At 46.6% G+C, this 21768-nt stretch overlaps 1 protein-coding gene across 11 annotated transcripts in view; it reads right to left on the bottom strand.

Annotated features, from left to right (window-relative positions):
* Window positions 1–704: 704 nt before the first annotated feature.
* HFM1 (helicase for meiosis 1) overlaps window positions 705–21768 on the bottom strand; it is a 155894-nt gene continuing 134830 nt past the window's right edge. For all 11 annotated transcript variants that reach the window (XM_075936496.1, XM_075936499.1, XM_075936502.1 and 8 more), the window contains 4 exons: window positions 10550–10640; window positions 10135–10246; window positions 4110–4267; window positions 705–2865 (listed from right to left, as the gene is read on the bottom strand). In XM_075936496.1, the coding sequence (XP_075792611.1) occupies window positions 2799–2865; window positions 4110–4267; window positions 10135–10246; window positions 10550–10640 (428 nt within the window). In that variant the 3' untranslated portion in view covers window positions 705–2798. The remainder of the gene's footprint in view (window positions 2866–4109; window positions 4268–10134; window positions 10247–10549; window positions 10641–21768) is intronic.

Raw genomic sequence — 21768 nt, forward strand, 5'->3', positions numbered from 1 at the left:
TGAGATCTGTGAAATATTAGAATATAAGAATGTAATAACGACCATACTGGGTCAGACCAAAGGTCCATTTAGCCCAGTATCCGGTCTTCCATCAGTGGCCAAAGCCAGATGCCCCAGAGGGAGGGAACAGAAAAGGGAATCATCAAGCAATCCTATCCCGTCACCTATTCTCAGCATCTGTCAGAAGCAAGGGACATCATTCCTATAAATCCTGGCTAATAGTCACTGATAAACCTAACCTCCTTCCTGAATGTATCTAATTCTTTCTTGAACCCTGTTAAAAGTCCTGGTCTTCACAACCTCCTCTGGCAAGGAGTTCCACAAGCTGACCATGTGCTATGTAAAGAAAAACTTCCTTTTCTTTTAAACCTGCTACCTATTAATTTCATTTGGTGACCCTTAGTTCTTATGTTATGGGAACAAGTAAATAATCTTTCCTTATTCATTTTTTCTAGACCTCTATCATATTCCCCTGTAGTCTCCTCTTTTCTAAGGTGAAAAGTCCCAGTCTTTTTAATCTCTCTTCATGGAACCTGTTCCAAATCCCTAATAATTTGTGTTGCTCTTTCTGAACCTGTTGTTACTATTATCAAAAATAGCACAGGTTTGTTATTTTCTAAGTCATTATAAGATTGATTTGTTATGAAAGGAAAGAAAATCAGAAAGTGATCTAATAAATAAGGTGAAAAATAATCACAAAAGTCTTGAAGGTAGTAAAATGAGTTTATTACCATTTGTTCTGACAATAGTCTAAAATGGAAATTAAAGCCTTTTATATAAAAAATATGACCATGAATTACAAACTGATGATATCCCCTAAAGCATAGAGGATAGAGTATTAATAAATAGCGTATGATAAATGAAAAATTCATACTTGAGGAAAACCTAGCAGGAGAAATATGAAATTTGGTTATAGAAAATTAACAAGTTTGAAGTTGTAAAAGCTCCAGTAACAATTACTAACTTCCTACCTTTCGGTAAGCTTGAATTAAAGGGGAAAATAGAATAACGTTAAAGACAGTATCTACAAGATAATATTCAGAATATATAACTAGGAAATGTAGGTGAGGTTAAAGGGTTCAGGCTGTATTCAATTTTGGGGCATAGAAAGCCTTACCTAATTTTGCAAAGGAAAAATAGTCTAGCCCTTGTCATGCATCACCCAGAGCTCACAAAGAGCTCTTCATATTAGCCTATATCATCTCCTTCTGTAGGACAGGACTACTATGTTTCCTGTATGGTCTAAGATCTTTTTCTCATATTTGGTAGGTTGGAAAGTACCTTGAATTGGCACGGTCAGTGTAGATTTATCATGTAAATATGTTTTTAGCTCTTTTGTCTTCCCTTACTGCTTGCTGATTGTCTCCTAATAAGGAAAGTTATCATAATTTCATAAAATGTTGATTTTTAAAAGTACACTATCAGAATGTATAGTTGCACATATAATCAAAACTAAGAACATGCATTACTCAATAAATCTAAATTGACAATACTAATTTAGAGTACTTTCAAACCCATAAAAAAAACTAAAATGTAGGCTCCATTGAAGACAAATGAATGGAAATAGCACATTCAAAGTGCAAATTTGGCCCAAATAGCCAACAGCAAGGGAAAGATAAATTACTGGAGGAGAAAAATTAGAAAATATACTGTTAGCTTGGTCAGGTACTACGCACCATCAGCTCTCAATGAAATTGTCAATTCAGAATTCTCAACATAATACAGGATCAAATCTTTAGCCTGTCAAAATGTGTTTTTGCATTCTGATTTTCAATTGTGTACCTTCTGTTCGCTTGCCTTGATTGTGTTTTCCAATTCATGGTCTGTTTTGACTTATCCTTCCTAATACTTTCTATACTAAATATTATGAAGGATAAGAAAATCAAAAATACAAAATCAAAACAATGGTATTTCTTCCTTTTGAGTCTTTAACAGTGCAATGTTGACATTTTCTTAATATAGGCTTTTATGTAATATTATTTATTTACATAACTATTTATTTTGGAAGACTAATGTTCAAACACTAGTGTTTTACCAGGATGCTTACATCCAAGATAAATGTGTACAAATTAGATGTAAAAGCAGAAATGCACATTTTATAAGTTTAAGTAGCAATGTCAACACCTAATTCCAATTTTGTATATCCTTTGTGGACATATTTTAAAAGTGTCATGTGGTGCATTCTAAGATACATTTAGCATGGAAAATGCTATACAACATTTTAATTTTGACAAATACTGTACAGGTTTATAGCACATTATAAAGAAATACAGAATATACAATAAATTAAATAACTTAGTCTATTTAGTTTTATTTGTAAAGCTAAAATTGTTTCACAAAATATTAGTATTATGAAAAATTCAGTCTAAATGGGATACCTAACAGACATCATAAAAATAAACAATAAGAAATGTGTTAATGAACAATATTTCAGTTACTTGTAAATGTGTTTTGTGAGCAGATGCATGTTACAAACAGTATCTTTGTTCTTACAGTAAAATTACATATAATTTATTAAAAAAATGCGTAACACAAAAACTCTTTTAACGAGAAACTGTCAGATATTTTATCACTCAAGTCTTAAGAACAGCAAGATAGATAAACAAAGATTTGTATAACTTTTAAAAAGATAAAACATACTTGAGATACTGTAAATAAATTAGCTAGCGACTTGTTACTATCTAGTCTGTGTAGCAAAGATGGCTATTTAAAAAAATCCTCTAACTATATTTAAAGTTTTCATTCTGGTAAGGAGCATGTAATATGTTTCAGCACTTACAGCATATCTTGTTTATGTCTTAGAAAATGCCATCAAATATTCCAAGGAAAGGCTTAACATCATTAGTTTCATCATCTGAAAGATATCTAAGGAAAATGAAGCAAACAAAATGATTAACTTGTGTACAATACTGTATACTAAAAATCATGAAATTCGAATATTATTTATAATATACCCAGGAAAGATCTGTGTCTGCAAAATAATTTTAAAATCTATGTCTTTGCATGAAAAGCTAATTACAACCAATAAAATTAAAACTTGTAACCCTTTTGAAATATTTAAGTTAGAAAGAAGAACATAAGAACGGCAATATTGGGTCAGACCAAAGGTCCATCTAGCCCAGTATTCTGTCTTCCAATGATAGCCAATGCAAGATGCCCCAGAGAGAGTGAACAGAACAGTTAATCATCAACTGCATGGGCAGCCAGTATGGTACGGGGAGGGAAGGCATAGCCTTCCTAAACTGCCAGCCTGATCCCGCCCACAGAATGCCTACTGTAAGTGTTCTGGGGGCGGACTGTTGATTCCCCTAGCACCCACCCTCGCTATGCTCTGAGGCCATGGAGGCTCAGGCCACAAGACCTCTGCCCTCCATGTGCTCCAGGTCCAGGGAGGCTGGAGCTACACGCTGCCTAGCCTCCCCATGCTCTGGGGTGGCTTGGATGCATGTGAGCTCACACTCCCCATGGTAGGAGACAGGGCCTTTGACAATGGTTCTCAAAGTATGATCCATGGATCACTAGTGGTCAGAGCTTCTCCCCACCCGCCACAGCAGGGAGCCTGTGCCGGTGCTCCAGCCCTGCACTCCCACACACGTGTTTGGAGCACCAGTGTCAGCTTCCATGCCGTGGGGAGGAGTCCTGAGCCTCATGTGCTGGATCCAGCTTGTGGGGGCAGGAAGCGGCAAAGTGCCCTGCCACTCCTCCTCCCCCTGGCTGGGGGAATGGCAGTGCAGGAAACTGCTTGCCTGGAGGCCTTCCCTGCTGCTCCCATTGACTGGAAACCTAGCCAATGGAAGCAGCAGGGAGTGGTGTCTGAGAGTGGCAAGGGGCATGGAGTCAGGTAAGTGTCCCTTCCCAATTGCCCTTATGCCCAAACCCCGCACCTCCACCCTTCCTCCTGCCCAGACCTCTCCCAACTCAGCCTGCTCCTGCACCCATTTGGTTATGGGTGTTGACTAGTGGTCTGTGGCAATCTTTGCATTAAGCAGAGTGCACCACAGGCCAAAAAGTTTTAGAACCACTGGCCTATAGTCTAAGATAGAGTGGTACAGTACTCAGTACCTTGAGAGACCAAATCTACAACAGAATACATGCATTATTTTTATTACCTGACATCAATTTCTTTTTTCCTTTCTTTGTTGCAAATAAAAAAATTCCCCTTTCCAATAAATTGAGAGGAACCTGAGATTATTTCTGAACTTGGAGGTACCTCAATGTTTTTCAACTCTTGTGGAGGATTTCTATGTGTTCTTTCTTGAAAGCTAAACTGAAAAGTAAAGATTACATAATAAACTTGATTAAAACTGTTAATTTTAAGACAAACTAGCATATTGTAATAAACTCTAAGGGTATGTCTACACTTGCCCCCTACTTCGAAGTAGGGAGGCAAATAAAGCATACCAAAGTTGCAAATCATGCCCAGGATTTAAATATCCTGCGCTTGATTTGCATATTCCCGGCCGGTCACCATTTTAGAAATTCACTAGCCCAGAATAACTGCCCGTGTCTAAAGGTGGCAGTGAAAAGGGATTCCGATTTAAAGCCCTAACTCGAATTAGCTGGTATTCCTCCTCCAATGAGGTTTACCAGCTAATTCGAATTAGGGGCTTTAAATCGGACTTTAGAAGGCAGTGGGCAAGCGACCAAGGAGCTTGTAAACAGGTGAGTGCTAATAGGGAGTTTAGAGAAGGAGTTTTCCAGGTAAAGGAGAAGCAGATCCAGGACTTTTGAGGGAAGTGTGTGTTGTCTTTGGGGCTTTCTAACTGTGTGCTTAGCTTGTGTTTGTGAGTGAGGGTTGGTGTGTGTGTTTTTTTTCCTCCCTCTGTGTCTGTGAGCGAGGCTTTAGAGTAGGAGTTCTCCAGGTAGAGGAGAAGCAGATCCAGGACTTTTGAGGGAAGTGTGTGTTGTCTCCGGGGCTTTCGTACTGTGTGCTTAGCCTGTGTTTTGGTATGTCTACACTACCCCGCTAGTTCGAACTAGCGGGGTAATGTAGGCATACCGCACTTGCAAATGAAGCCCGGGATTTGAATTTCCCGGGCTTCATTTGCATAAACTGGGCGCCACCATTTTTAAATCCCTGCTCGTTTGAACCCCGTGCCGCACGGCGGCACGAACTAGGTAGTTCGGACTAGGCTTCCTAGTCCGAACTACCGTTACTCCTCGTGGAATGAGGAGTAACGGTAGTTTGGACTAGGAAGCCTAGTCCAAACTACCTAGTTCGTGCTGTGTGTAGCCGTGCGGCACGGGGTTCGAACGAGCAGGGATTTAAAAATGGCGGCGCCCAGTTTATGCAAATGAAGCCCAGGAAATTCAAATCCCGGGTTTCATTTGCAAGTGCGGTATGTCTACATTACCCTCCTAGATCGAACTAGGAGGGTAGTGTAGACATACTCTTTGTGAGTGAGGGTTGGTGTGTGTTCTTTTTTCTTTTGTTGGCTTTTTCCCCTGTATTTGTGAGTGAGGCATTTTTTTTCTCCACTTCCCCTTTGCTCCTCCCCCTCCCCTTCATGGAGTGTGAGCTGTGATTGGCAGGTATAAACAGTTGGCTTCTAATTAAAGTTTGAATTCTAGAAGCCTCTGCTGATTGGCTGAGCCTTGCTAGGGGGAGGGACTCCAGGGCTTTATAAGGCAGTGGGCAAGCGATCAAGGAGATTTCGAATAGGTGAGTGCTAACAGGGAGTTTAGAGAGGGACTTTGGAAGGGGAGAGGGAAGTGGGTGAGGTTCTCTTGCCTTCTTTTTTAATCCCTTCTCCAGGACAGCAGCTATGGATGGTGATAGGTTACCTGCACGGAGTGTGCCATCTTTGTCTTCCTCCTGGAAGAAAGAACGGATTTCATCTGCATGAAGTGCAAGCTGGTCGCCATTTTGGAAGAAAAAATTAGAGGGCTGGAGGCCCAAGTGTTGACCCTGTGCTCGATCAGAGAGGACGAAGACTTCCTCGATGGAAGGCAGAGTTTAATCCTTCAAGTATGGCAGGTGGAAGAGCCAGAGAGGGTAGTATGGGACCAGGAAGAGAACTGGCACCATGTAACTTCTAGAAGGGGAAAAAGGCCAGAACGGGAATCCCCCAGTGCTATAGAGGTAAGCAATCGCTTTCAGGCTCTCTCCACAGGCTTGGCAGTGTTGAATGGTTTGGACGGGACCTCACAATGAAACTGGAAGGGAACACCATCTACTGGAAGGCATGGGATGTGTAGTCCTAGGGAGGGGGGTTCCACGGCCACCTCCCCCAAAGGAAAATGACAGGTGGTGGTGGTCGGGGACTCCCTCCTAAGAGGGACTGAGCCATCCATCTGCCGACCAGACCTGGAATCTCGAGACGTGTGCTGCTTACCGGGAGCTTGCATTCAGGATGTGACTGAGAGGCTTACCAAACTGGCCAAACCTTCGGATCGCTACCCCTTCCTGCTTCTCCACGTGGGAACTAATGATATGGCCAAGAACGACCTTGAGCGGGTTACTGCAGATTATGTAGCACTGGGAAGACGGATCCAAGAATTCGGAGCGCAAGCGGTGTTCTCGTCCATCCTCCCTGTTGAAGGGAAAGGACTGGGCAGGGATCGTCGAATTGAGGAAGTCAATGTGTGGTTGCGCAGGTGGTGTCGCAGAGGGCTTTGGTTTCTTCAACCATGGGACTCTGTTCTGGGCACAAGGATTGTTAGGAAGAGACGGGATCCACCTAACGAAGAGAGGAAGGAGCATCTTTGAGGGCAGGCTTTCAAACCTAGTGAGGAGGGCTTTAAACTAGGTTCGTCGGGGGACGGTAAGCACAACCCTGAGGGGAGTGGGAAAGTTGGATACCGGAAAGAAATGCGGACCCCTGATTCGAATCAAGAAGATAGGGCGATCAACTGGCTATCTGAGTATTTGTACACTAATGCAAGAAGCCCGGGCAACAAACAGGAAGAACTGGAGGCCCTGGCCCAGTCCAAGAAATATGATTTAATTGGGATCACGGAGACTAGGTGGGATGACTCGCATGACTAGAGTGCTGTCATGAAAGGGTATAGAGTGTTCAGGAAGAACAGGCAGGGGAAGAAAGGAGGAGTTGCACTATATGTAAAAGAGCACTATGATTGCTCTGAACTCCAGTATAAAGAGGGAGAAAAACCTGTTGAGTCTATGGGTTACATTTAAAGGAGCAAACAACAGCAGTGATGTTATGGTTGGTGTGTGCTACAGGCCACCGAATCAGGTGGATGAGGTAAATGAGGCTTTCTTCGTACAACTGAGAGAAGCTCCAGATTGCAGGTCCTGGTTCTCGTGGGGGACTTTAATCACCCTGACATCTGTTGGGAAACCAATATGGCAGTACACAGGCAATCCAGGAAGTTTTTGGAGAATGTTGAGGATAACTTCTTGACACAGGTGCTGAAGGATCAGACCAGGGGCCAAGCACAGCTTGACCTTCTGCTCGCAAACAGGGAGGAACTAATAGGGGAAGTAGAGGTGGGTGACAACCTGGGAAGCAGTGATCATGAGATGGTAGATTTCAGGATCCTGACTAAAGGAAGAAAAGAGACTAGTAAAATTCACACCTTGGACTTCAAAAAAGCAGATTTTGACTCCCTCAGAGATCTGATGGGCAGAATCCCTTGGGATGCTAACATGAAGGGGAAAGGAGTCCAGGACAGCTGGCAGTATTTTAAAGAAGCCTTATTGAAGGCACAGAAAGAAACCATCCCGATGCGTAGCAAGAGAGGCATACATGGTAGGAGACCGGATTGGCTTATGGGGGAAATCCTTGGTGAACTTAAGCATAAAAAGGAAGCTTACAAAAAGTGGAAACTTGGACAAATGAACAGGGAGGGGTATAAATGTATAGTTCGAGAATGTCAGGGGGTTATCAGGAAGGCGAAAGCGCAGATGGAATTGTGACTGGCTAAGGATGTGAAGGATAACAAAGGTTTCTACAGACATGATAATAAGAAGAAGGTGATCAGAGAGGGTGTGCGGCCCCTACTGAATGAAAGAGATAACCTAGTGACAGATGACGTGGGGAAAGCTGAAGTATTCAATGCTTTCTTTGCCTCTGTATTCACGGACAAGGTGGGCTCTTGGACTAATGCGCTAAGAGACACAAGATGGGATGAAGATGGACAGCCCTTGGTGGGTAAAGAACAGGTTAGGAACTATTTAGAAAAGCTAAACGTATGCAAATCCATGAGTCCGGACTTAATGCATCTGAGAGTACTTAATGGAGTTGGCAAATGCCATTGAGGAGCCTTTGGCCATTATCTTTAAAAAGTCATGGAGATTGGGAGAAATCCCGGATGATTGGAAAAGGGCAAATGTAGTGCCCATCTTCAAAATTGGAAGGAGGATGATCCAGGGAACTATAGGCCGGTCAGTCTTACCTCAGTTCCTGGAAAAATCATGGAAGGGCTCCTTAAGGAATCCATTTTGAGGCACTTGGAAGAGAGGAAAGTGATTAGGAATAGTCAGCATGGATTCACAAAGGGAAAGTCGTGCCTGACCAATTTGATTAGCTTCTATGATGAGGTAACTGGCTCTGTGGACGTGGGAGAGTCAGTGGATATGATATACCTTGACTTTAGCAAGGCTTTTGATACGGTCTCCCACAATATTCTTGCCAGCAAGTTAAGGGAATGTGGATTGGACAAATGGACGGTAAGATGGATAGAAAGATGGCTATAAGGCGGGCCCAGCAGGTAGTGATCAACGGCTCGATGTCAGGATGGCAATTGGTTTCTAGTGGAGTGCCCCAAGGTTCGGTTCTAGGACCAGTTTTGTTCAATATCTTTAATGATCTGGATGAGGGGATTGATTGCACCCTCAGCAAGTTTGCGGATGATACTAAGCTAGAGGGAGAGGTAGATATGCCTGAGGGCAGAGAGAGGGTGCAGTGTGACTTAGACAAATTGGAGGATTGGGCCACAAGAAATCTGATGAGGTTCAACAAGGACAAGTGCAGAGTCCTGCACTTGGGACGGAAGAATCCCAAGCATTGTTATAGACTGGGGACCAACCAGCTAAGTAGTAGTTCTGCAGAAAAGGACCTGGGGGTTACAGTGGATGAAAAGCTGGATATGAGTCAACAGTGTGCCCTTGTAGCCAAGAAAGCTAATGGCATATTAGGCTGCGTTAGGAGGAACATTGCCAGCAGATCCAGAGATGTCATTATTTCCCTTTATTCGGCTCTGATGAGGCCTCATCTGGAGTATTGTGTTCAGTTCTGGGCCCCCCACTACAAAAAGGATGTGGATGCATTGGAGAGGGTCTAGCAGAGGGCAACCAAAATGATAAGGGGGCTGGAGCATATGACCTATGAGGAGAGGCTGAGGGAGTTGGGTCTGTTTAGTCTGCAGAAGCGAAGAGTGAGGGGGGATTTGATAGCAGCCTTCAACTTCCTGAAGGGAGGTTCCAAAGAGGATGGAGAAAGGCTGTTCTCAGTAGTGACAGATGGCAGAACAAGGAGCAATGGTCTCAAGTTGTGGTGGGAGAGGTCTAGGTTGGATATTAGGAAAAACTATTTCACTAGGAAGGTGGTAAAGCACTGGAATGGGTTACCTAGGGAAGTAGTGGAGTCTCCACCCCTAGAGGTATTTAAGTCTCGGCTTGACAAGGCCCTGGCCAGGTTGATTTAGTTGGGATTGGTCCTGCCTAGAGCAAGGGGCTAGACTTGATAACCTTCTAAGGTCTCTTCCAATGTGTAGACGCAGGCAGTTACTCCGAGCTAGTGAACTTCTAAAATGGCGACCAGCCGGGAACATGCAAATCAAGCATGGGATATTTAAATCCCGGGCTTGATTTGCAACTTCAGTATGCTTCATTTGCCTTCCTACTTTGAATTAAACTCTAAATAAAGATTTTATATATGAAATTGAGATTACACTAGTAAATGGGATATATGATTAAGGTTCAGTATGTGCTTATGAGCTTTTTCAAATTAAAGCATGAAGGGAAAAAAATTGGCTTGTTGAAATTAGTTCAGAAACACTGGATGAATTAAGATAATTTCCACAAAAATGTATGTGAAAGACACATCAGTCACCCAAATAGCTACAATAAATTGAACATGACAAAACTGAGTAAGTTCAATATTGCAAATAGGTTAAAAAATCACTTCACTACATTGTAAGAAATCTTGTTATAAATATATCTTCGCTTACAGTTTTTATATTTCCATATTGTGTAGATAACTGCATTTCTGATGGTGCATTTAATGTAGAAAAAGTGGAATTTTGTAGATGAACATCAGGTTTATCTTGTAACATGCAAAAACTGAAAAGGTAAATAGTTTTGATAATTTAGATATTTATGCATAACCATAAATTAGTTTTCTTAATATCTTTCAATTTCTATCCCTTCACTTCCAAGATTATTTAAATTAATTAAAAAATTAACTAATTGAAGTCATTTTTAAAAGGTTCAAACTTCTGACTTCAGAGCTTGTATTCCAGCTACTTCATCCTCAAGCTTTCCCAAAATCTCAGGGACACACTGAAACAAACTTAATAATACCTATGTCCCAAAAATATGGACATTGCTTTTACCAAACTGAATGATAACTAGTCTTAGACTTACGTTTTTGAAATGTCACTTGTGACTTTGCTCTCTGAATTCTGAAACAGTGGTTTACGTTCTATTATATTTTCAAGGCTGGTGTTTCCAGATCCTATATTAGAATAATTTAAAAATAGTGACAAAATAGCCAAACAACTCCATATGAATTCTTTCTGGAATTCCAGAAGTCATAGTGTTAGGCAGTGGAACTTTAATATTGCTTAAGGTTTTAATATTTGTTTGAGTTTTTGAATAATTTAAAATGTTGATGAAAACAGTCAAACTAGCAAACCTGAAAATCTTCAAAAGATTTGAAGCTATTTCTTTTTCCTATTCAATGCGTGTTGGTCTTGGACTACTATAGAAAAAAAACGGAATGGGCTAAATATTCTGCCGGTGTAAATCCATGACCTCAATGAATCAACTTACTGACAAACAGTATGGTTCCTCATATTGGGACCTGAACTGGGGCTCCGGAGACCTATGTTCTATTTTTAGCAAGCCATTTTACCTCTCTAATCTTCCATTTCCCTTCCTACTGTTTGTCTGTCTTTATCTGTTTCAATTTCAAGCACTATAGGGCAGGGGTGGGGAACCTTTTTTTGTGTCAGGAGTTGCTGACCCACAGAAAAATCGGTCGGGGGTTGCGGAGAGGTGTGTGTGTGTGGGCGGGGGACGACTGAAGTGGCAGTGTGGGCTCCCCAATACTGGGGGAGGCCCTAAGCCTCAGGGGCCAGATTCAAGCAACCCAGAGGACACATCTGGGTCCCAGACCTTAGGTTCCCCACTCCTGCTAAGGGGCATCAACTATATATGTTGTATATAAAACTATGTATTATAACGATGTGTTTATGCACTGTCCATGCATAATGGAATTCCAATTGCAGTTGAAATCTCTAGGTGCTACAGTGGTAGTAGTAATAGTAGTAGTTATAGTCATAGTAGTAGTAGTAATAATTTGGTACTCTTGTTTGTCAATATTGAAAAAATAATACACCAAAAATTCACTGTAAGTAGCAAACCTGGAAATGGAGGTTACTCACCTGTATCTGGGCAATCTCTGAGATGTGTGGTCCCTATCCTTATTCCACATGTGGTACATGGGTGCTCCATACACCTGAGACCAAAGATTTCTAGCAAATAGTGTCCTTGCCCATGTAATTGCTCCCCTCAGTCTTTGTACTGAGGGAATAAGAGGTGGTACAGATAGACGCCTGTCCAGATCTTCATCTTGCCATGAATCAGACAGAATCCAAAACATAGGGGAAGGAAGAGAAGGGAGTGGAATACAGATAGAGGCCATACTTCACAAACAACCTCTAGTTACAGGTAGGAAAAATGGTTATTAATCTTTTGTAACTGCTATTCTTTGAGATGTGTTATTCGTGTCCATTCCATGCTAGACGTGCATGCACTGTGTGCACAGTTGCCAGACATTTTTATCTTAGTGGTATCTGTAGGATCAGCACTAGCGCCTCCAAAGCAGCACAAATCTGCACTGGTATAAGAGGTGCAGCCAGCTTTGCAGCCATCAGTTTCTTCTTGCCAATAACTCCAACACAGGAGTAGGAGGGGAGTCATAGAATGGACATGAGTAATGCATCTTGAACAACAGTAATGAAAGGTTAATAACTATTTTTTCTTCTTTGAGTGCATGCTCATGTCCGTTACATGGTAGGTGATTCACAGCCAGTGTCGTCAAAGGTTGGCTTGGAGTTTATGGACATGGTGATTGAAACATCACTCTTCCAAGCTGGCATAATCATGGGCCTGTTGGTGATGGTATAGTGGGACGCGAAGATATGAAATGATGATCATATCATGGCTCTGCAGATGTCCTGGATTGGTATTTGGGTGAGGAACACTGCTGAAAAAGCTCTTGTGGAATGAACCAACACAATGGCTGGAGGCAGAACATTTGCCTGCTTATACTAGGCCTAGATATAGGCTGTTATTCAAGACAATTTAGGATGACACTGGCAGCCCTCTCATACTTTCCACTACTGCTACAAAGTGTTGTGTAGACTCAGTCCTCTCAATGAACAATGAGCCAACATTCCTCTGGTTTTCTGAGGTTTTGGCGAAGCAGATAGGCAGACAATGTCCTGGTTGTTGTGATGCCACCTTAGGTAGAAAAGCTGAATGGGGGTGCAACTGGACCTTCTCCTTAGTCACCATATAAGGGGGTTTTGATATCAGGACTTTGATCTCAGAGACCCTTCTGACCAAAGTGATTGCCACCAGGAAGGCGGCATTCCAAAACAGAATCAGTAAGGAACAAGATACTAACTGCTTGAAGGGTCTTCCCTCAGACTATGGAGGCACCATACCCACTTTCACCTCCCGGAGATGCCAGAGAACTGGTGAATAACAAATGGCTGGAGATTGTCGCAATCGGACCATGAAGAGTTTCTCTCTGAGTGGTGCTAGGATAATGTCATGATGAAACTCACCACTCTTTGATCCCTTCTATCCCTGGTAACCCTAGCTGGTAGGTGATTTTGAGGTGTGGACAGGATCAGGAGGAACATCAAATCCTTTGCTGGACAGACTGGATACTATTGCTAAAAGTGGCATCTGATCCTCCTAGTCAGGAGAGTTGGCAATGCTTGTCACTGCCCGCTTGTCCCTCTTTGGCACCAAAGTGTGTCCTCTCTTAGCATGTTATTTCTTTGTTTCTTCCTTGACCCAAGGGATGGAGAATGCTTAAGGGAAGAACAGTACAGATGGTGTGCTTTGCATGAAAGCTAAACGGTCAATGATGATTCAGAGCAGTTTCGCTCTGAGGCTGGTTTGAGGCCTGGTTCCATGTAAAGCCACCAGGTAGAGCCCAGTGCAGATATAAAAATGTGATCCACATCTGCTGGAAACAATATGCATCTGACCTGCATCTGCACCTTTGCCTCAGCAAGCAGTCTCAGTGCCTCACTCTCAGGAGGACCGTGCATGTCTGTCTGTCTGTCCATCGGATGTTTGTCTGCTCTGCTCCACCAGGTGCTCCAACTATGGAATAGGGTCAGCATAATCCTGCTGAGGAGTGTGGTTGGGGCACAGCTGCTTAGTCCTGCCTGGCACTTACAAGGGAATGGAATCGAAGTGCCCCTGTAGAGGAGTGTGGTTGGGGCAGGGTGTTTATCCCATTCTGTCCCACCAGGCGCTCCTACCGGGGAGTGGGACAAGCACCCAGGCCCTGTCCATGCTCCTTCACAGAAAAACTCAAACTCCACTCCCTGGTAGGAGTGCCTGGCAGGGCAGAGTGGGACAAGCACCCTGCCCTGATCTCGCTCCCCAGTAAATGCCGGGCGAGATGTGCACGCTGTCAGGAGGGGAAACTTAGCAAGGTCTGCAATTAGGTGTCTCATTGTAAGGAGCCTTTCATGGGTTTGGAATGCCCTCATACTGATAGTCGAGCACTACACCAACGAACTCTAGTCATTATACGGGTACTAATGCTGATTTCTGTTTATCATCAGGATGAGATACCCACTTGTCCAATAGAACCATGACGATGTCTTGGCCCTAAGACATGGTGAGCCTCCTACCCAACCAGCCATTGAGATACAGGGAAGACCAGGATACCCTGATTTCTGAGGTGGGCTGCCAAGCATTTTATGAATACTCTTAGTGTTGTCACCAGACATAAGGGGATCATAAAAAATGGATAGTGATGTGGGCCCAATATAAAGCAGAAGCAGCACAGGTGGCCTTCAAAGATCACAATATGGAAGTATGAATCCTTCAAGATGAGGCCAGCATCCCAGTGTCCTGGATCTAGGGAGGGGATGACGGAGGCCTGAGAGACCATGTGGAACTCCAACCTTGCTAGACATGTGTTTAAGTCTTGCAGGTTTAGGATGGGGTGCAAGCCTTGGCCTTCTGAATCAAAAAGTACCTGGAATTTTTTGTATCACCACACCCCATTTGTATATACAAAGTGGGCCAAATGAAACATGCATAAAAAGCTTCTAACTCACTGGTTCTGCTTATACTATTAACATACATGTATCACTTTTGTATTTAAAATTATAGTATTGGCTATGTACTTGTATTTGAAACATTTCCTTCTGGGAGACATCAACAGGAGGCTTGCCAGCCTATTCTAAAAGGACTCCTAGTCAAGTGAACAGAAGTACTTAACTGACAGTGGGCCTTGAGTGGTGCCAATCCATATCTGATGAGCTTTTGTATGAATGTTCCGACTAGCATGGGAGCAATAGGATAGATGAAAATGCTGGCATAGTAGGAGCTGCTTCCATAGTCTGTTCTGTTGTGCACTTTTCCCTGGGTTTGGTCCCCTGGAGGGTCCCAAACAGAGGAGGCTTCAGCTCCTGTGGGCAGATGTTCACCAACGATATCTCTGATTGCACAGATGTTGGTTGGTGCCTTTGGGAATACTGTGCAAATCCTGATGTTGTACAGGTGATCTCCATGGGCCATTAGAAGGTTGGTGGTACCACTGCGTTGGGCAGTGCTGTGTACAGAAGCCCATGACCAGCTGCAATGGCTCCTGGTCAGACTCCAAAGCCCAGGATGGAGCCCCACACTTAGTGTGTCTTGGTCTCAGTTATGTTCATCGCCATGGGCTGCACAGAATCTGTACAGCAGGGATGATCCACTACATGTTCAGCAGATCCATACTGGTATCCTGACAACTGATACCAAACACCTGGCAACAAGTGCTGTAAGTGGGAAACGGACCATGAATGGTGCTGGGATGAGGAGTGTTCATGTTGGACAAAGGCCTGGACCAATATATCAAAAACCGGTACCTGTAATCCCAACAACAGCCCTTAAAAATGCAATTCCGCACTGAGACTGAGTGTCTATCATAGAATCACAGAATCCAGTCTTTGGTCCTATCTACGTAAAAAGCAAGTGCATGCCAAACGTCCATTATATGCAATCTGGCTTCCCGCAATGAAGTATGAGGAGCTGGGTAGAATGAAGAGCGTATAATTGGTTCATTAAGGTGGAATGTCGAGTATACTTTAGGAATAAAGGCTGAACTGCTGTGGAAGCAAGCCAAGATGAGCACCTCATTGTTATTGCAGTTGCAGTAGTGCGAGCTGATGTGTCCACCACATCCAAGAAGATCTGCAGACTCGCTTTTGATGCCGTAAAACCCTCCTGCACTAGGGACTTTAAGAGAGGGAGCTTGTTTTCTGGGAGGCACTGAAGAAGCTGCGATATCTGTTCATAATTGTTGAAGTTGTGGTTCGATAGCAAGGTGGCATAATTTGAAATATGTAGGAGAAGGGTCGCCAAGGAGTAAACTTTCCTGCTGAAAATATCTAGCTTTTTGGTATCTGGTGTCTTATACTGTGGTGTCTTGGCCCATTGTTTTGTTGTGTCTACCACCAGCGAGTTTGGCTGCGGATGGCTAAAGAGGAATTCTAAATTCTTGGAAGGGACAAAATATCTCTTGTCCGCTCTCCTGCAGGTTGGTGGTACTGAAGCCGGTGTCTGCCAGATGATGTCTGCCACTTCCATAATGGCTTCATCAATAGGGATGGCCACTTTTGCGCTCTGCCTTGGATGCAAATTTTTTAGCAGTCGATGCTGTTTCATTTATGCTTCTGTTATCTGGATTTCTTGGGACTGAGCCACCCACTTGAAGAGGTCTTGGAACTGCTTAAAATCATCTGGCGGGGATGTGTCCAGTGGGAAAACCGCTACGTGTGTCGAAGAGGGTGAATGGTCAGGTACTGGATTTTCAGTCTGATGGTCGTCCACTTCAGAAAACTGCTTCTCTTCCAGGTCTAACTGTTGTGTTGTGGCCCCCGGACTGCGTATTTGAGAAGTCAGGCGACGGTCACAGTGCTGCTGTGGCGGAGAGCGCCCTGCTGATGGTGGACTGTCGCGAGGGCTGATGATGCATACGGTGATGGGAATGTGAATGAGACGAGTACAGAGAAGAATGGCGATACTCGTAATGTCGATTTGACGAATGAGGCAACGAGCACCTACATGATCTATTACTGGTATGTCGCCTCTCGTGACTGACACATGGGGAATAGTAAGAACGTGGCGACCGTCCATATGGTGGAGAGTAGGATCGGTGTCTATAGTTGTCGCTGTAATGTGGGCAGCCACATGAAGAATACTGTCTATAATAGACCTGGTGTCTTAGGCTGTGGTGCTGGTAGGTATGCTGCAGAGATGAGGCATTCATCGGAGGAGGAGAGGGACCTGGTGAAAATTTTGAAAAAGGGGAGTGGGGAGTCCCCTGTCCCCATGCTTTAACTGATGCCTTTGCTGGAGGATCTGCCTGAATAAACTCCGGCTCCCGGCTCCTGCTCCTGTGCCGGTCTTTCAATCAGCTATGGCACTGCTGTATATGCTGGTGCCGGGACTGTTTGGAACTGGGAAGCACCACATGACTCCGGCAACAGTACTTGTTGCGGTGCTGGTGCTGGAAGAGTTCCCTCTGGTGCCACAGCCGCCCCCGCGGTTGTCTGTTGCTCCGGCGACGCTTGTGGGGCTGAATGGAGTGATGCCAGCTCCTTTGAAGGATGTGCACTGCATGTTTGCACCGAGGCTGCTTTCGGTGCCGGCAATGTTGCTTGTTGTGTTGCCAGTGCTGGGAGAGTTTCCTCTGGTGCTGCTGCTGCCCGCACGGTTTTTTGCTGCGCTTTTGAAGTTAACCGGTGCAGTGCCGGCGCCTTTGTAACACGGGCATGGGCAGCAGGTTTGTATAATTTTTGGTGGTGCCCCATTAGCCACGCCCCCTACCCTTCTACCCCTGTTAGCCATGTCCCCTGCCCCCATTAGCCACGCCTCTGGAGGTAACATGCTCGGAGCAAGATGGACACATGACCAGAAGTAAAAGGTGTCCTGTCACCCCTCTCGAAGGGCTTTTCCCACCATCTTCCTACCAACAGGGATTAGTTTGGCCCCCACCAAACCCCCCACATGCAACTATCCATAGGCGTGCGCATGGGGTGTGCTGGCACACCCTAATGTCTCAGGTCGGCTAGCAGCTGCTGGAGGAGAGGGATTTCTGAAGGAGCACCGCAGCCCCTCGCTTTAAATTCCCCGTGGCCATCTACAGGGCACTGAGGAGCAGAGAACATGCATGTGCGGCGTGCTCAAATGCCACGCAACAGGTGAGAGGGGAGATGCCCAGGCGTGGCGTGGCGTGACGTCACGGTCCGGGACTTTAAAACCGCGCAGCCTAGCTCCAGAAGCAGCTGGGGCCTGACTACAAACGCCAACCTGCCTGAGCCATTTTTGCGCCCAAGGCCCCGCAGCACAGCCCCTTATGCACCCAGGTGTGCCATTGGCCGTCCCAGCAGCACCACACGCCCGGCCTGGCAGCACCATGTGCTGCCCTGGGGGCGCCCCTGCCCGGCCCGGCAGCACCGCGTGGCCAGCCTGTTACTTGGGCCAGCTCTGACTCCAGCCCCGTGAATTGGAAGGCAGAAGCCGAAGGTAATCGAGGGGAGGGGAAAGGGGAAAAATAAGAGGAAGGGGTGAGAGAGGAAGGGGATTCTGCTGAGGGGAGGGGTGCAGGTCAGGAGAAGAAAGGGGAAGGTACCAAGGGACAGGGTAGAGAAGACACTAACGCCAGGGGGCCAAGTGGAGACAATGAGGAAAAGGGAAGGAGAGGAGGTGTCATTGGAAGGGGGGGACAGGGTGATGCTGGGAGTGGAGAGGGGGGACAGGGTGATGCTGGGAGTGGAGAGGGTAAGGGCATTGGGGATTAAAGGGGAAGGAGGAAGTACTGGGAGCAGGCTTGAAAGAAGGGGTGGGCATGAGGGATGGAGCAGGGCATGTGTGAGGGCACAGGGGCATGAGCGGAATGGGGGCAGAGGGTGGTGAGGGGCTGGGCATCGGAAAAAGAGGGCAAAGGGGGAAGGGGCAGTGCCTGCTGCGCCCCCAACCCCTCACCCTCCTCTGCTGTCCTGACTCCTTCCCTTCTCACTGCCCTCAGCCCTCCTGAGACCTGCCCCCCTCCATCAGCCCTTCTCTGCCCCGTGCCCACTCTTCCAGTAGCCTCACTCTGATCATGAGATACCCCTCCTCATCCCCTCTCCTAACACCTCCTTCTACACACCTGCTCTGCCTTTCTCCTCTGGTGCTGGTCCCTCCCCTGTAAGTGTTTGTCCTTCTGCTTCACCTCCAGAATCCTCTGGCACCTGCACCCTCCTGGTGCCTCCCCCTTCCCTCACTGCTCCTGCTCCCTTTGTCCTATTTTTCCCTGATGCCCACCCCCTCACCACCCTCTGCCCGTTCCCCATGCCCCTGTGCCCTCACACATGACTTGCTCCATCTCCGCCTTCCTCATGCCCACCCCCTTTCAAACCTTCTCTCAGCACCTACCTCTCCACCCCCTGCCCCCAATACCCTTACCCTCTCCTCGCCCAGCATCACCCTGTCTCCCTCCCACTGACACCTCCCCTCCTGCCCTTTTCCTCATTGTCTGCACTTGGCTCCCTGGCATTTGTCTCTTCTCCACGCTGTCTCTTGGTGCCTTCCCCTTTCTACTCCTGACCTGTCCTTCTTCCCTCAGCACAAGCCTCTTCCTCTCCCACCACTTCCTCCTATTTTTCCTCCCCCCCACCTTCTGCCTTCCAGTTTGCGGGGCAGCGGGGCTGGAGTTTGTGATCAGGCCCTGCTGTCCATTGAGGGGACATAGACTGCTCCGGCGGCTGCTTCCCGTTTCTTTTGGGGCTGTGGAGCCTGGGCGTCCGCCCTGCGGGGTTGCCTGCCAGATCCCAGCTGCTGCAGGAGAGTGGGCACCTCCCTGAGCTCACCCCACTGCCCCGGGCCCGGGCGGACTCCCTCCCCCTTATCTGCCACGCTGCCAGCATTTAAAATACCCGGCACGGCGTGAGCATGCGCCGCAAGAGTGCGGGGGTGGGGCTGGCGTGCTGCGCCTGCTCACTGTAGCATCTGCCCAGGGGCAAGGCCTCTGCATCCCGGCACTCCTCTCTGGCGCGCAGTGTGTGCATGCACCGCAAGGGCACAGGGCCGGGGCCAGCCTGCCGCGACAGCTTGCTGTGGCGTGACCAGTGGCGGAGCTCCTGTGCTCCGTCACATTGGGACTGTGGGCACCCCATTACAAGTCGTCTCCTCTGGGGATGCTCTGGAGCCGGGGAGCGGGGAGGGGAGGAGCAATATTCAGAGACAGGGGAGAGACCCAGCTCCAAATATTGGTGGAGCAGGGACCCCAGCTCTAAATATTGCTGGAGCCTGGGCACCACGAGCTCATATAACTCACCGCCCATGAACACGGGTGCTATCTGTTGGCACCGAGGCTGCTTCTGTCACCGAGTAAGCTCTATTGGATGCTGCAGCCTTTTTCCCTTTAGTCCACAACCCAAATGGTGAGGATCCAAGTTTACCTCCCACTATTCTTTCAGGTGGGAGTGATTGGGCAGGGGAGATTTTTTTTCTTGATTCCACAAGTAGCTCGAGGGAAGAAATCCTTCTCTTGTGGTTCCCCCTCCCCCCCGCTGTTCAGCATACCCTGCATTGGGATCCTTGGCGAAAAGGAACATTTTAAGATGCATTTCCCTGTCTTGATGAGTGTGGGCTGTCATCTTAGAGCAGTGCCCGCACTTGTAGGCAATGTGGATCTCTCCTAGGCAGCGTACACAGGCTGAATGCCCGTCTGAAACTGGCATGGGCTCATGGCACTGGGCACACTTTTTAAACCCTGGAGATCCAGGAATGACTGGGTTAAACCTTTTCTTTTAAAAGAACAAGTTTGTTTGTTAAATCCCTACTGAACTGTTAGTCAGTGACCGTGGGGAGCCGTGGGAAGCTACGGATTGAATGAAGTGCTAACAAGAGTCCTTTTTTCCCCCTCTGTTTTGTATATGTGACGGGGCTGGCCAGCCCTGCACTGAAACTGGGGGCGGAGAGCCCGTCTATTGGGTAGAAAACGCCCCTCCCCCGCAGCCCAAGTATAAAAGGCTGCAGGGCTGCTCAGTTGGGGGTTGCCACTGGAGAGGAAGGAGCTTCTCTCCAGACACTGGAGCCACAGCCATTGCAGCTGGAACTAGAGGTGCTGGACCAGGTACCCCTGCCGCTGTTGTTGCTGGGTCGAGCCAGACCGCAACGCCAGCTGCACGGTGCAGCCTCCTGAGAAGCCGTCGCTGCCCCAGCCACTGCGGATTCCCAAGCCACGCCTGCCAAGGTTGATGCTGTCACCAGATCCGCATCCACAGGTGGGACCACTGGCGGACAAGGCGAGGGGGTAGGAAGCAACCCAGGGCAGGGACCAGGAAAAGACCCAGTGGGCTCAGTGAGTTTCAGGGAGAACTCCCCCCTGAGCCAGTGGTGGGAGCCACCCGCCACTGATAGGGCCCTGGGTTGGGGCCCCTCTATCCTTTCCTTCCAGATCCCAGATGACGAGGGGATCCCAGAAAGGACTAGGCCGCTGGGCCTGCACAGAAAGGTCTAGGCTGCTGGGCCTGCAGTTAAAGAACCCGACTTTGGTGTTAAAGGGGACGGGGCTGGTGACCCCGCCACAGTAGATAAGAGAATAACAGGCAACAAAAGATGGCTAACTATTTACAATTAACTAATTATAGGTTCCCCAAGGGGAAGAAGAACTACTGAGGGGATGAGAGAATGGAAGTGCTGTCTGCGTCCAGGGACGATTGAGAGGAATTGAAAGGTAAGACGAGTGCACGCGAAGATCAAAGAGCACGAACCGCGCGTGCTGCATACTGAAAACAGCTATGCAAAGCCTCTGAGTTGCAGTGCCAGGACAAGCCTGACACCATGAGTGGAGCAGCCACAGAGACCAGTCGAAGAAGAACCCTTTTCTTTCTGTCCCAGAGAGGACGCCCTCCACTTTTGAGGAGATGCCGGGTCTGAAGGAGGTATTGACTCGGCTTGCACAGGGTGAAGAGCCTTATCGAATAATACCATTCGGAGGTGCATCTCCCTGTCGCGCCACGCTCTGGCCATGAGTTTAGTGCAATGGGAGCACTTCTGCAGCACATGGCTCTCACCAAGGCACCTGATGCACGAAGAATGGCCATCGGAGGCCGGCATCGTGTCTCGGCAGAGATTATATTTCTTGAAGCCAGGGGAACCTGGCATGTTGCAATTACTGTTGTCTTGGGCTTTCGTCCCCTTTGGGGAGATTTTAAGCCGTAATTATACACAGTCTGAGAGAAAAACTTGTGTTTTTTTTTAAACTAGAACAAGGAGAATGACTACGACTAACAATTAACTAACTCTAACTAACTACTACTAACTAACTAACTATTTATAACTATTCT

This window comes from Pelodiscus sinensis, chromosome 9 (assembly GCF_049634645.1).
Source record: "Pelodiscus sinensis isolate JC-2024 chromosome 9, ASM4963464v1, whole genome shotgun sequence".
Classification (NCBI taxonomy): Eukaryota; Metazoa; Chordata; order Testudines; family Trionychidae; genus Pelodiscus; species Pelodiscus sinensis.